The sequence below is a fragment of the Aquarana catesbeiana genome, linkage group LG03, assembly GCF_042186555.1.
Source record: "Aquarana catesbeiana isolate 2022-GZ linkage group LG03, ASM4218655v1, whole genome shotgun sequence".
Lineage (NCBI taxonomy): Eukaryota > Metazoa > Chordata > Amphibia > Anura > Ranidae > Aquarana > Aquarana catesbeiana.
The window spans coordinates 579237601-579250222 of record NC_133326.1 but is presented as its reverse complement, the minus strand read 5'-3'; the positions used below and the strand labels follow the sequence as shown (position 1 = coordinate 579250222).

Below are 12622 nucleotides of genomic sequence, written 5' to 3'. Positions count from 1 at the left end.
GCCCGCGAACCTGGAAGTAACAGGTGAAAATGGAAGCAGCTGATGCGCTGACATTGCGGCGCTGGAACAGCTTTGTTTTAAGGCAAGTTTCACATAACGTGCTAGTATGCAATGCATACTAGCACATTATGACTTTACCTCGCAGGAAGAAAAAAAAAGCTTTAAATATGTTGTCCTCATCTTTTGAGGTTTTGACGGGATACTATAATGGTACTAGGCTAGCTGCTTATTTACATTTTTGCTGTATACAATGAAATGTTTTTTTTTTTTTTTTATATAGCACAGACCCCAGCAGCCATCCTGTTCTGCCACTAGATGTCCTCAGTCTTCTGACTGGACATACTGTGAGTGCAAGGCGTCATTGACTCTCCCCCCTTTGGAAGGGGGGGGGGGAAATATGATACGGCCATGGCATCCTGCAGTCAGTGCAATAATGCAGAGACATGGCTACATGCTTTTACGGGAAGCTGTCTTAAGTGGAAAAATAGAATAATACCTTGTTTGATTTTTTTTTTTTTTTTTTTTTTTTTTTTCTTTTTTAAACTATTCCTCTCGTTCTAGAACACACAGGGCTTTCATGGGAATATGGAAGATTTCGTTACTCTTGATGAAGTTGGGGATGTGGAGGATATGGAAAGTCACAAGATGAAATTGGAAGTTTCTGAGATTGCTGAAAATGAGACGGCTAAAACAGGGATGGGTGCGGAGGATGTGCTTACAGGTGTTAAAACCGTTGCTGACGAGAGTGCTACAGAAACCAGTAACTTGGCAGTACTGAATACTGATTATGAGCTTGGGCCATACCAGCCCAACAATCCTGTCGGTAAGCATGTTTATCATTTGAAGTCTTGTCTTTCCTTTTTTGTAGAAGTTTTTCAATTAGTCATATGCCGTAAGCAGAAATTTCTTGACAGGCACATGTCTGTCAGGGCAAAATAAAAATATTTGGCATTGTTTTCTTTCTTTTGAAAGGTATCCAAATCATTGCATGTGTTTTTGGCCTGCTTCAGCGTTCCTATAGACTTTTTTGTGTGAGAAGCAGTTCTGATGTGAACAAAAGCCTATGAACACTGACTCCTCTAGTGTGTGCTTCCATCATCCAGTCATGTGCAGGAGCTGTGATTGGATGTTTACTCTCTCCTGCCCTTCATTTCATCTTGTATTTAGGAGATCAGGCTACAGACCAGGGTGGATTTGATTTCATCACAAGTAAAATAGCTTGATTTAAATCAACTCGATTTAAATCATAATTTTTAAATAGCAACTGTCATCCATGTCCCGCAGCTACTCCTCTGACCTGCTGTTGACTCACCGACAGTCCGATTCATTTTAATGGGACAGCTGGTGATGCAGCAGTGACACAACAAGGTGAGAGACGTGGCGGCAGCAGGTGAGTGTAAGCCACTAACAGACGCTACCATGATGGATCTGAAATGACAGGTTCTTTAAATGTAAGGACTCATTCTTGCTGGTAGTTAGAATCGTTCATATTTGCAAACAAAATGAAGGTTTCCCATTTATAAGCTGTCAGGTTAGTAAAACCGCAATATCTGAACCGATTCAATCATACAGTTCATAGTGTACATAGGTTTGAAAAACAATTGGGTAAAGGAATATTCCAGAACCTTGTTTTATCTCATGGTAACTGAAATTGTGTGACTGCATCAATGCAGTGCATGTTATTTTAGCTTGCAGAGCTTGGATTCATTGAATGAGTTTACCAAAAATAGTAATTTAAAAAAAAGTATTGTAGGATATACAGCCTTGTGCTACATAACTTGGCTCCATTTCATGTTGAATAAACTAAAATTATCAATGCATCTTAAATCGAAATTTATCTTTTTAGATTTTTACACCAAAAGCTGTCTATTAAAAAAAAAAAAAATTGATAAAATTTTTTTTTTTTTTTTTTTTTTTTTTATCATTGATTTTATATCCACCCTGCTACAGACTATATCAGTTGCTTGCATTTTAAGGAAAGGTTTTGTCTCTGTACTAGTTGGTGATTCTAATAACTTTAGCCTAATTGTACAGTACTTGTGCTACCTAATACTAAACCATGGGATTTTATTTAGTATATAAACTAGCGTTCCTAGTGCAGAATAAGCACATTGTGTGGGTCTCCATGCAACAACACTTGTTGTCAGATCAGCTTCTTTGTCCCTGGGGGAGCAATCGCGTTTCTAGATATGGGCTACGTGCTGACTACCTACCTAGCACTAAGTTGGGTCCCCTCTTGTTACCAGCACGGGAATCTTTGTTTACATGATTTGTTCGCTTTTATATGAATGAACTGTTTAGTAATAGTATTTATGAGCTTAAGTTTTTTTTTTTTTTTGTTTTTATATTCAAGGAGTGGATCATGTGATTCCCAAAACTGGCTACTACTGCAGACTGTGCTCACTGTTCTACACAAGTGAGGAGGTGGCAAAAGTTACACATTGCAGCAGCCTGGCTCATTATCAAAAGCTCAAGGTAAGGGTGTGTGTGTGTGTGTGTGTGTGTGTGTGTGTGTGTGTGTGTTTTTTTTTGTTTTTTTTTTTTTTTGTTTTTTTGTTTTTTCCTCCTCTGACCTTCCAAGTTAGGCTGACCATTAATGTAAAGGGGGACAAAACATTTAGGTGTCTGTTTAGATTACATAGGCACTTAATAAACTTTAGTTCCTGGTCAGATATTTGTTGAGAGAATCCTTATATGGGTTACTTGGACTACAAAACAATTTGATTTCATAGCAAATAAGGAGCTCTTAAAGTGATTTTAAAGTCTTATTTTTGCTTAAAAAAAAAATAACAAACATGTTTATACTTACCTGCCCTGTGAGCAGCCCAGATCCTCCTCTTCTCGAGGGCCTGTTCGGTGCTCCTGGCCCCTCTCTCCTGTTGAGTGCCCCCCACAGCAAGCAGCTTGCTATGGGGGCACCCGGGCCGAGCCACAGCTCCCTATGTCCATTCAGACACGAAGCTGTGGCCTGGCCCCACTCCCTTTTCTCTCCTCATTGGCTGCTCACTGTCTTTGACAGCAGCAGGAGCCAATGGTGCTGGGAGTGTCGGGCAGCTGAGACACTCGTGCAACATCGCTGGTACTAGAAGTATCTCAGGTAAGTATTAGGGGGACTGCTACACACAGAAGGCTTCTTATCTTAATGCATTAAGATAAAAAAAAAAACCTGTCTTTTTATAATCTCACTTTGCTAGGGTCGTGGAAGTCCAAAAAAATGCAGGCATTGGCAGCTGTCTGCAGACTTCTGACTAGAGTTTGTTGAGAACCCTGTCTTTAGGTGACTGATGTAAAAATTATTTGAACAGGACAGTTCCAGCGCTGCTGAATGTCAAGTGTTCCCTACAGTTTTCTCAATTGTATTTTTGGGTTTTTAATTTTATGATCAGACACCTCAAATATGCTTTTAGTTTTTGCTGGTAATCACCCACAGGCTTATTACATGATCCACCAGAGAGATCTCCTCTGTCACCCAATGTCTTCTACTCCCACTGCATTCTGTAAAATGTATTAAGAGGAGATAACTGCAATTTTCCAGCTTGTATCCAACCAAAACTAAACCAGTAAAATGTTGGATGCCGTTAGATGTATCTTACCTCTTGATGTATTCATACACAATTTTGTTTTCTCTGCAGAAAATTCTGAACAAGACGGCCAAAGCTTCAGAGAAGAAAAACTAAGCAGAAGGAAGACTTTTTATTTTTTTTATTTTTTTTTATTTGCATCAGAACACTTTGGGGAAATTGTGAAATAAACTGTTCACCAATAAACTGATAGTATATTAGATTTGTTTCAGGATGTAAGTACAGTAGCAGTTACTTGCAGTTATTTTGAGTTGTGTCTTCTCAATAGTTTGCTTATTTCATACAAAATCCTAGAGCAATGTTTTCTGCAGTAATGGTCACAGTATTATATAAAGCTTCCAATCTGAGACTGTTCAGGGTGCCTCAAGTTTTAGGTGGCTTTGAAAGGACTCAACATTGGAGAGACCACAAAAGTGAACATCCTTTAAACTTTGTACATATTTAACTCCTTCATGCTGCCTTCAAGGCAGCCGTCTCATGTGACCACTGTGGTCAGTCACATGATCGAGAGCCCTTCATGTTGATAATAAGAAGGCAAGAGCTGTCAGTGACCGCTTAGTGTGCTGTGAGCATGCTTTCAGCAGACATCCTCTGGTCACTATGAATGCACGTGTGTGGCAGCTGGATGTTACAATCTTGTTGCTGCTGCGTAACTGCATTGCGCAGTAACAAGAGGTACGTAAACTAAGCATTCCAACAAAGTTATGTAGGCCTTATTTAGTGGTGGTTCCCATCATGCAAGTGAATGGCAAATCTGAAACTGCACGTTTGATCAGGGTTTAGAGCCCAACTTAATTTCAGTTTAACTTTAGATGCATCAGAAGAAAAACTGTGCAAAGTCTTTTGCTTTCTGTAGACACAGCAGGGATCCTTCTCTGAAGAATGCTGGCAGAGGACAGGTTATTACACTCCAGCTGTGGCTGCTTTCTAAAGAAAACCAACTGCAGGACTTCGCACACCTTTTTGTTTTAATGCACCTGGAATAAGTTTAGCGAATTTAAACTGTTCAGTAGGGCTTTACCAGTGACAGACATTGAAGGGCAGCTCCAGTCAAACAGCAAAAGACTTGTGTATCAGTATTTATCTGCCCCAAAGATTTTAGTAATGCACATATCCTTTGTGTTTCCCCAATCCCTGTGTTAAATGGCTACGTTACATCAGAGCTTGCAGTTTTGAACATTGTGTTATTATCCCAACCTCTGCCTGCTCTTTGGTTAGCTTTTTATTTTTTGTCCATTGAGGGATTCAGGAGTTATTCACCTTCATGGTGTGCTGCTGCCTGCAGGAGAATTGGACACTAGCTAACAAAACTGCTGGCCAGCCCAGGATAACCCTCCTACTAGCAGCATGCCTCAGTAACTGTGGAGCCCAAGTGCTTTATGTGATGTATTTTAATTCACCTGTGTTCATTTTATACACTTCCCCAGAGCAAATCCATTTTATACAATTTGTTTGCTAGTAGTGAAACTGTATTCAGCCAAACTGAATAAAATGTAACACTTTTTTTTTCAAAGGCTTGTTTTTTTGTTCTGTATTGCTTTAATGAGTTGTATAGGACATTGCACCCTACTGTGTATTTTAGAGACTGGTAAACCCTGAGTACTTTGGTCACCACCTCAAGTTGTGCTGTAAGACAGCTGTACTGTGGGGGGGGGGGGGGGGGGTCGCTGACTTTGTGGAACTCCAGAAAAAGTTATTTGATCCTGAAAAGTAATGTTTGATACTTTATCAACTATTTCCAAATTGTTGTGATTGCTAAAATGTTTGTTTTAATTGTACAGTACAGGGCATACCAAGATTATTTACACACAAAGGTAAAAATGCGTACCTTCAGATTGGGTGCCCTTAGAGCAGGGGTCTCAAACTGGCCTCCCTCCAGCAAAAGTCCCATGAGGCATTGCAAGGCTGACATTTACAAGTATGACTCCCTCAGGCAGAGGAATGATGGGACTTTTAGTTCAACATCTGGAGGGTTTGATGAAACTCCCCATACCCAACTTGTGAGTCAGTCCTCGGCTTTGTTCTAGTTTCTGAAGGTGGTGGATCTCTTCTCCTTCATGGAGAAAATCAACCTCGGCCTAACTAGTGTGTTTTTTTTTTTTTTTTTTCGTGTGTGTGTATTGAGAGGGGAAAAAAAAAAAATCTGTCTGTGTGTCTCTCTCTGTCTGTCTGTCTGTGTGTGTCTGTCTCTCTCTCTCTCTCTCTCTCTCTCTCTCTCTCTCTCTCTCTCTCTCTCTCTCTCTCTGTCTGTGTGTCTCTCTCTGTCTGTCTCGATATATCTCTTTGGATTCTTCAATTAACCCATCATTGTCTTCTAAAACACCAACATAGAAGCAACGTATCTAAATCGGTTAATCTCTGTAAAAACGTGGGAGCCATACCTGGACGTTGCATCCCACATCCCATGCATAAAGTCTGAGGCCAGAGAGGGATACCCATTCTGTTGCCCACACAACTGCAAATTTGTGACCATGACTTTTCAAAAAAGTGTCTAGAAAAATTTAGGTGAGAGGTTTTAACAGTTTCCACTTTATTGCTGTAGCCTTTGGAGTATATGTTTTTTAAGTAGTCTCCCTTCAGATGTGAATAGACTGGGTCCTCCACCACAAAGCCCAAGAGACATGCTTTTGGACAGAGGTGGACAGCTGTTATGGACATATGATCCACTGCATTCAGTTAGAAATGGAATTCAATTATTTTAATTGTACAATACAGGACACAGACAATGTTCATGAACCCTGGGTTATAGGCTGTATTAGATGCTGGCAAACTTTTGAGGATGCATCCCCCTTATAACCCTACCCCACTCTTGAGGCCTTCATTTTCTCCCTTTGTCTTTCAGGACAGCACCTGGAGAGAGCGCAGCTCCACCCACTTTCCCAGGAAACACTGCAGTCAGTTTCTTTAAAGACCAGACGCTTCCATCAGTTGTAGTGTTTCCTCCGCCATGGTGGAAGCGCTGCAGGGAACCAGGGGTGTGCTACGCTTTCTCCAGGTGGGGAGAGTATGGGCATATCGGTAGAAGTTCTTTCTCTCTCAAGACAGCCCAGCATCCTCCCTCACGTGCAGTGGATACTCCAGCGTCCCCTTCTCTTCATGCTCGGCGAGAGCCAGGCTGCTGAAGATCCCGCTCCTGTAAACCGGTGGCATGGCTAGGGAGAAACGAATGGCGTCTCCTACACCCCAGAGCCTCATGCCTTCCGGGTTCCGATGCCGAGCGCGTCATTCCAGCTGGGGGTGGGGCTTCTAGCAGCGCAATGCAGGTTCCGGCCGCTGGAACGCAGGAGGAGGGGGCGGTCTCGTGGCTGACGCAATTTCCGGCCCTCGCAGCGGCCCGGGAAAATCACATTAAAAAAAAAAAACACAGTACGCCGCTGTAATCCTGGCAGCGATGGAGGATGATCAAACGGCAGGAGCCACGCCAGGCCCAGGTAAGCAGGGACAGTGGTCTCTGTCTCCTTTACTCTATGGGCACTTATTTATTCCCTTCCTATAAATTCTATGGGAATTTGGAAGCCTGCAAATCACTCTTCCTATGTATTGCAAACAGGAAAAATGATTAATTATTCGTTTTGAAGTGGATCTGTGGGGTGATTCACTGGCTGTGGTAGCAAAGGCACAGGGGTTAAAGTGTTGACTCCCCCTTTTTTTGTACAGCATGTTTAGCTATGATTTAAATACAAATGGGTTTTTTCTTTTGGTGTATTTCAGAAAGCTAAAGACCAAACATTCCTCCCCTCCTGTTAAAAGGAGATGTCCGTCATGTAAAAATATACTTAGAGAATCCTGGACCAAGATATTCAGGTCCTGTATTGCAGATATAGTTAAGGAGGAAACTACCCCTGTGACTCAACAAGGAGAATTACTAAGCTCCTTCCGGAAGGAACTGGCGGACACCTTTGAGTCATTCCGGTCCTATCTGGATAAATGCCCAGCTGCAAGTGGCAGTACGGTACCCCGTTCTCATTCTTCTGTTTCTGCATGCAGAGGGGGCAGTGACTCAGAAGATGAAGAGCGTAGTGTTTTCCCAAACTCTGAAGAACAAGTGGAAGAAGAGAGATTTCTTCTCGGTACAAATTATCCCTAGAGGGAGGTGGATGATCTTCTAAAAACTATCCACACTACCCTTAACATCAGAGGATAAAACCCAGTTGTCCTTACATGATAAGATGTTCCAAGGCTTGGGTGAGGAAAAACAGGGTTTTCCCAGTGCATAAGTTTCTATCGGAAACTATAAAAAGAGAATGGAAGGACCCAGAGAGTCCCTTTCTTTTCAAGATCCCTCAAACTGAAATTTTCTTTTGAAGAGGATAGCTCGCAAGTCTGGAACAAAAAAACCAAAGCTTGACACAGCTTTTTCCCCAAGTATCAAGGAACACTGACCTTGCATTTGAGGATATGGGTATCCTAAAAGATACCATGGATAAGAGGGAGGACTCCCTATTAAAGAAAGCATGGGACTCAACCCTAGCAAATTTGAAGCCAGCCATGGCCTCAACGGTGGTAGCCAGGAATCTGGAGCAGTTGAAAGCCCATATTGAGGTGGGAACTCCTCGTAAGGATCTGTTAGATACCCTCCCGGTGCTACTAAAAGCGGTGGGGTACATAGCAGATGCTTCAGCTGAATCAGAATGTGAGCCAGATCCTCAGCTTTAATAAATTCAACTCGTAGAGCTTTATGGGTCAAAACATGGACCGGGGATACAGCCTCAAAAACAAAATTATGCGGTCTACCCTTTGAGGGAGATCTGGTATTTGGCCCGGGTCTTGAAGCCATACTTGACAGAACGGCTGACAAGAAAAAGGCTTTCCCTATAAAGTAAAAGGTGATTCCTCAAGGCAATAAAAATATTCGTGGTAAAGAAGCCTTCAGGTAAATTCAGATTAATTCTGAACCTGAAGATTCTCAACAGATCTATCAGGTACAAAAAATTCAAAATGGACACGATCTTTTCAGTAAAGGGTCTCCTGATCCCAAACTGTTTTATGGCATCCATAGACCTGAGAGATGCATATCTTCATGCATCCCAAAAGCACCTAAGGTTTGCAATCAAAAGGGGGGACTCAATCCTACATCTCCAGTTCAGAGCACTTCCCTTCGGGCTGTCATCCTCTCCGAGGATATTCACAAGGATCTTAGCAGAGGCCTTAGCCCCACTCAGAATAGAGGGAATATTGATTGTCTTGTATTTAGACGATCTTCTAATATTTGCCAAGACAAGGGATCTATTAGAGAAGGGTCTGGAAAAGACAAAGAGACACTTGGAGCGTCTCGGCTGGATAGTAAACAAGGAAAAATCAAACATGATTCCATCACAGTATAACCCAGGAATTTTATTTTCTATCGATTCCATTCAGGAGAGAATCTTTGTACCCAAGGAAAAGATAGAGAAGATTCAGAATGCGGTAAAAAAGACCCGGACAAACATGCCAATCTCCATCAGGGCAGCTATGTCGGTCTTAGGGCTCCTCACTGCAGCTATACCAGCAGTACATTGGGCACGTTTACATGCAAGGGATCTCCAGCAGGCAATCCCGAGGAATTGGTCCTATGGAGAGTCCCTGGAAAAGTTGATAAAAATGCCTCCGCAAGTTCAGAGGAAGCTATGGTGGAGGAGGAGCCACTCAAACCTGGACAGGGGCCTGCTCTGGTGCTTTCCCTTGGAAAAGAGGTTGACAACAATTGCAAGTTCTTGGGGTTGGGGCGCCCACCTGGACGGACAGATGGCTCAGGGGAGTTGGACAAGCAGGGAAGCCAGTAGATCCTCCAATTGGAGGGAACTAAGGGCTATTCTCCTAGGACTATGGGCCTTCGAGAAACTAGTCCAGGGTCACCACGTCCAAGTTTTGTCGGACAACGCCACAGCAGTGGCATATATAACAAGGCAAGGAGGCACGAGGAGCAGGCCCCTGCTATCCTCGTCCCTTCAAATTCTATCCTGGGCAGAACCTACTAGCAGACTTTCTGAGCAGAGAAAGAATACTAGAAGCAGAGTGGAGTCTGAACACAGAGATATTCCAAAAACTAATGGAAAAATGGGGAGCTCCTCAAATAGATCTATTTGCATCCCAGAAGAATACAAAGGTAAAGGCTTTTTTCTCACTAAACAGGCAAGATCAAGCGAGAGGATTGGATACGCTAGCACATCCGTGGAACTTCCACTTGTGCTACGCCTTTCCCCCCTTTCAGATGATCCCTTTGGTTTTAAAGAAACTACAAAAAGAGGCCACGAGTATGATCCTAGTGGCTCCTTTTTGGCCCAAACGTGCTTGGTTTGCAACGGTACAGAGGATGGCGGTAGAACCTTATTGGATTCTTCCACTGCGGAAAGATCTCCTAACCCAGGGACCCCTTCATCATCAAAATATCAAGCACCTCAAGCTGACAGGGTGGTTACTGAGGAGCAGATCTTAAAAAGAGTTTTTTTTTTTTTTTCAGATAAGCTAGTCTCTACCCTTTTAAGTAGCCGTAAGGAGGTTACCAGAGCTATTTATTTTAAGACGTGGAAGCAGTTTAATTCCTGGTGCACGGCTAAGAAGCTTTCACCACAGGAAATGCTTTCAGTCTTAGAGTTCCTCCATGATGGAATGGAAATGGGGTTGGCAGCTAATACCTTGAAGGTACAAGAAGCTGCATTATCGGTTTTCCTTGAGAGACAGCTAAGGAGCCGCTTATTACATTTTTCAAGGCATTGGCCAGAGCTAGGCCAATACCTTTTAATTTTTTTTCCAAAATGGGACTTATCATTGGTTCAACAAGGTTTAATCAAAAGGCCTTTTGAACCGCCAGAGGAAGCAACAATCAAATTATGGTCGCTAAAACTAGTCCTGTTAGTAGCAGTTACATCAGCTAGAAGAGTAAGCAAGTTGCAAGCTCTATCCATAAAAGAACCTTTTTGTTATATATTTCCAGACTGGGTAGTGCTAAAAACTGACCCGGGTTTTCTGCCAAAAGTGCCAACAGCATTTCGTAGGACACAAGAAATAATTCTCCCTATCTTTTGCCATACACCATCCAGTTCTAAAGAGAAGTCTTTCCATACCCTGGGCGTGAGAAGGTGTTTACTACACTATATAGAAATAACGAAAGATTTCAGAAAATCGAATTCTATAATTGTTCTATTCTCCGGACCACGTAAAGGGTATAGTGCGTCCAAAAACACTATAGGTAGATGGCTGAGAATGGCCATCAGTGAAGCCCATAGAGCTTCAGGGGCAGAGGCCCATTCAACAAGGGCAATAGCAACGTCCTGGGCGGAAAGAGCAGGGGCTTCTCCGGGTCGGATCTGTAAAGCGGCCACGTGGACGAGTTTCTCCACCTTCACCCGCCACTACAGGTTGGACTTGCTATCAGCATCGGAACAATTGTTTGGCAGGAAAGTCCTGCAGGCGGTGGTCCCACCCTAGAGTAAGTACTCTCTCATCATCTCCAGGTGCTGTCCTGAAAGACGAAGGGAGAAAACCCTAGTTAGACTTACCGGTAACGGTATTTCTACAAGTCTTTCAGGACAGCGCCGATGACCCGCCCTACGAGTATTTGCAGTTTGCAATACACATTTTTGATCTATGGAACCAAAAACCAGAAAAAAGTCCCTGGCCCTTTCCATAAAATGCACAGATGTGAACATGACTTTTTAGAAACCATGCTGAATGGACTGTAGTGTGTTTCAGCAAAACTGTAACCGCACTAAAAAAAAAAATGCAAAGGTGTGAACCAGGCCTTACTGGCCCGAACTGCTGACGTTCCTTGCCATGAGGGTGGGGGACAGGGTACCTGTCAAAAACAGACACCTGCTCCCACCCCCCGAAATACTTAGGACCATGTGATCTTTCATTTTTTCTTTTTTAATAAATCTGCAAAAATGTCAACAATTCTGTGTTTTTCTGTCAATATGGGGTGTTGTGTGTACATTAATGAGGAAAAAAATGAACTTAAATGATTTTAGCAAATGGCTGCAATATAACTGTCAAGTTGAACCTTGAAATAAAGGACATCAACGCCAATAGAGCTGCATTCGTCTCATGTATGTTTACTTCAGAATATGCACTGTACATACAGTGGATCACATCTAAATTGATCGTGATACAGATTATAAAGTGGTTCAGACTTTTATAGAAACTCCTAGCATTACATTCTATGGCGGGCAAAAGCCCAAAGTTACACGTCATAAGTACGTATTTCACCAAGTATGTCAACACAGCTTTTGGCCAGTTTTCTGGGTCATCTTGACCTAACTATTTTTAATTAAGAATTATTTTGACAGAAAAGGAAGAATAATTATTTGGGAAAGGTTAATTTGACTTTTACACAGGGACTTTCTATGTCAACATCTTACCATATCACATCCTTTCCGAGAATTGTGTCAGGTCATTGGCAGACACATTCAATTGTCAGCTGGTCAGCCACTTGTGTTGCAATACCAAAAGAATTCAGAAAAATCTTAGAGAAAAACAAGAATAATAAGAAATATCAGAAATACAAATTCATGTTAAAGAGGAACTCTGGATACATAGAAAGATATGGTTCATATATTTCATATCTTCACAGCCCCTCCTGTGTTTAGAATTCTTTCGGTATCCCTTTTAAGCTTCTTCTGTATCTTTAGGTTGATCTCCAGGTATACGGACCACCATCTCACGAGCAGTTCTGACTCGAGACCTTAAGGGCTCAGAAGAACCAATATTAGTACCAGCACGTGTGATTATCTTCAAACAACATTTGCATAACATAGGTGCGCATTTAACTATCAGGATTATGAGGACTATAATTCCTACAATATATAGAATACCAAGTAAAATTCCAGAAAACCATCCTGCAATACCAGAAAACCAGTTGAGAGGATTGAGCCAGGAAAGCCAGCTTTCCCAGCTACCTTCAACCCAAGCGAAATTTAACCTTCATTTGTTGTACCTTTTCTACATGCGAAATGATGGCATCTTCAGTCTTAGTATCATTTCCAATGTAGTTACAACAAGTAGTTCCCACTATGGTGCATATTCCTCCTTGACTGGCCGTGAGATAATCCAGCACCAGCCGGTGC

At 42.2% G+C, this 12622-nt stretch overlaps 1 protein-coding gene across 2 annotated transcripts in view; it reads left to right on the top strand.

Annotated features, from left to right (window-relative positions):
- Nucleotides 1-5094, top strand: part of MATR3 (matrin 3) — a 46499-nt gene extending 41405 nt beyond the window's left edge. For both annotated transcript variants that reach the window (XM_073621973.1, XM_073621972.1), the window contains exons 13-15: nt 562-823; nt 2354-2475; nt 3633-5094. In XM_073621973.1, coding sequence (XP_073478074.1) covers nt 562-823; nt 2354-2475; nt 3633-3677 — 429 coding nt within the window. In that variant the 3' untranslated portion in view covers nt 3678-5094. The remainder of the gene's footprint in view (nt 1-561; nt 824-2353; nt 2476-3632) is intronic.
- The last annotated feature ends 7528 nt before the right edge of the window (nt 5095-12622 follow it).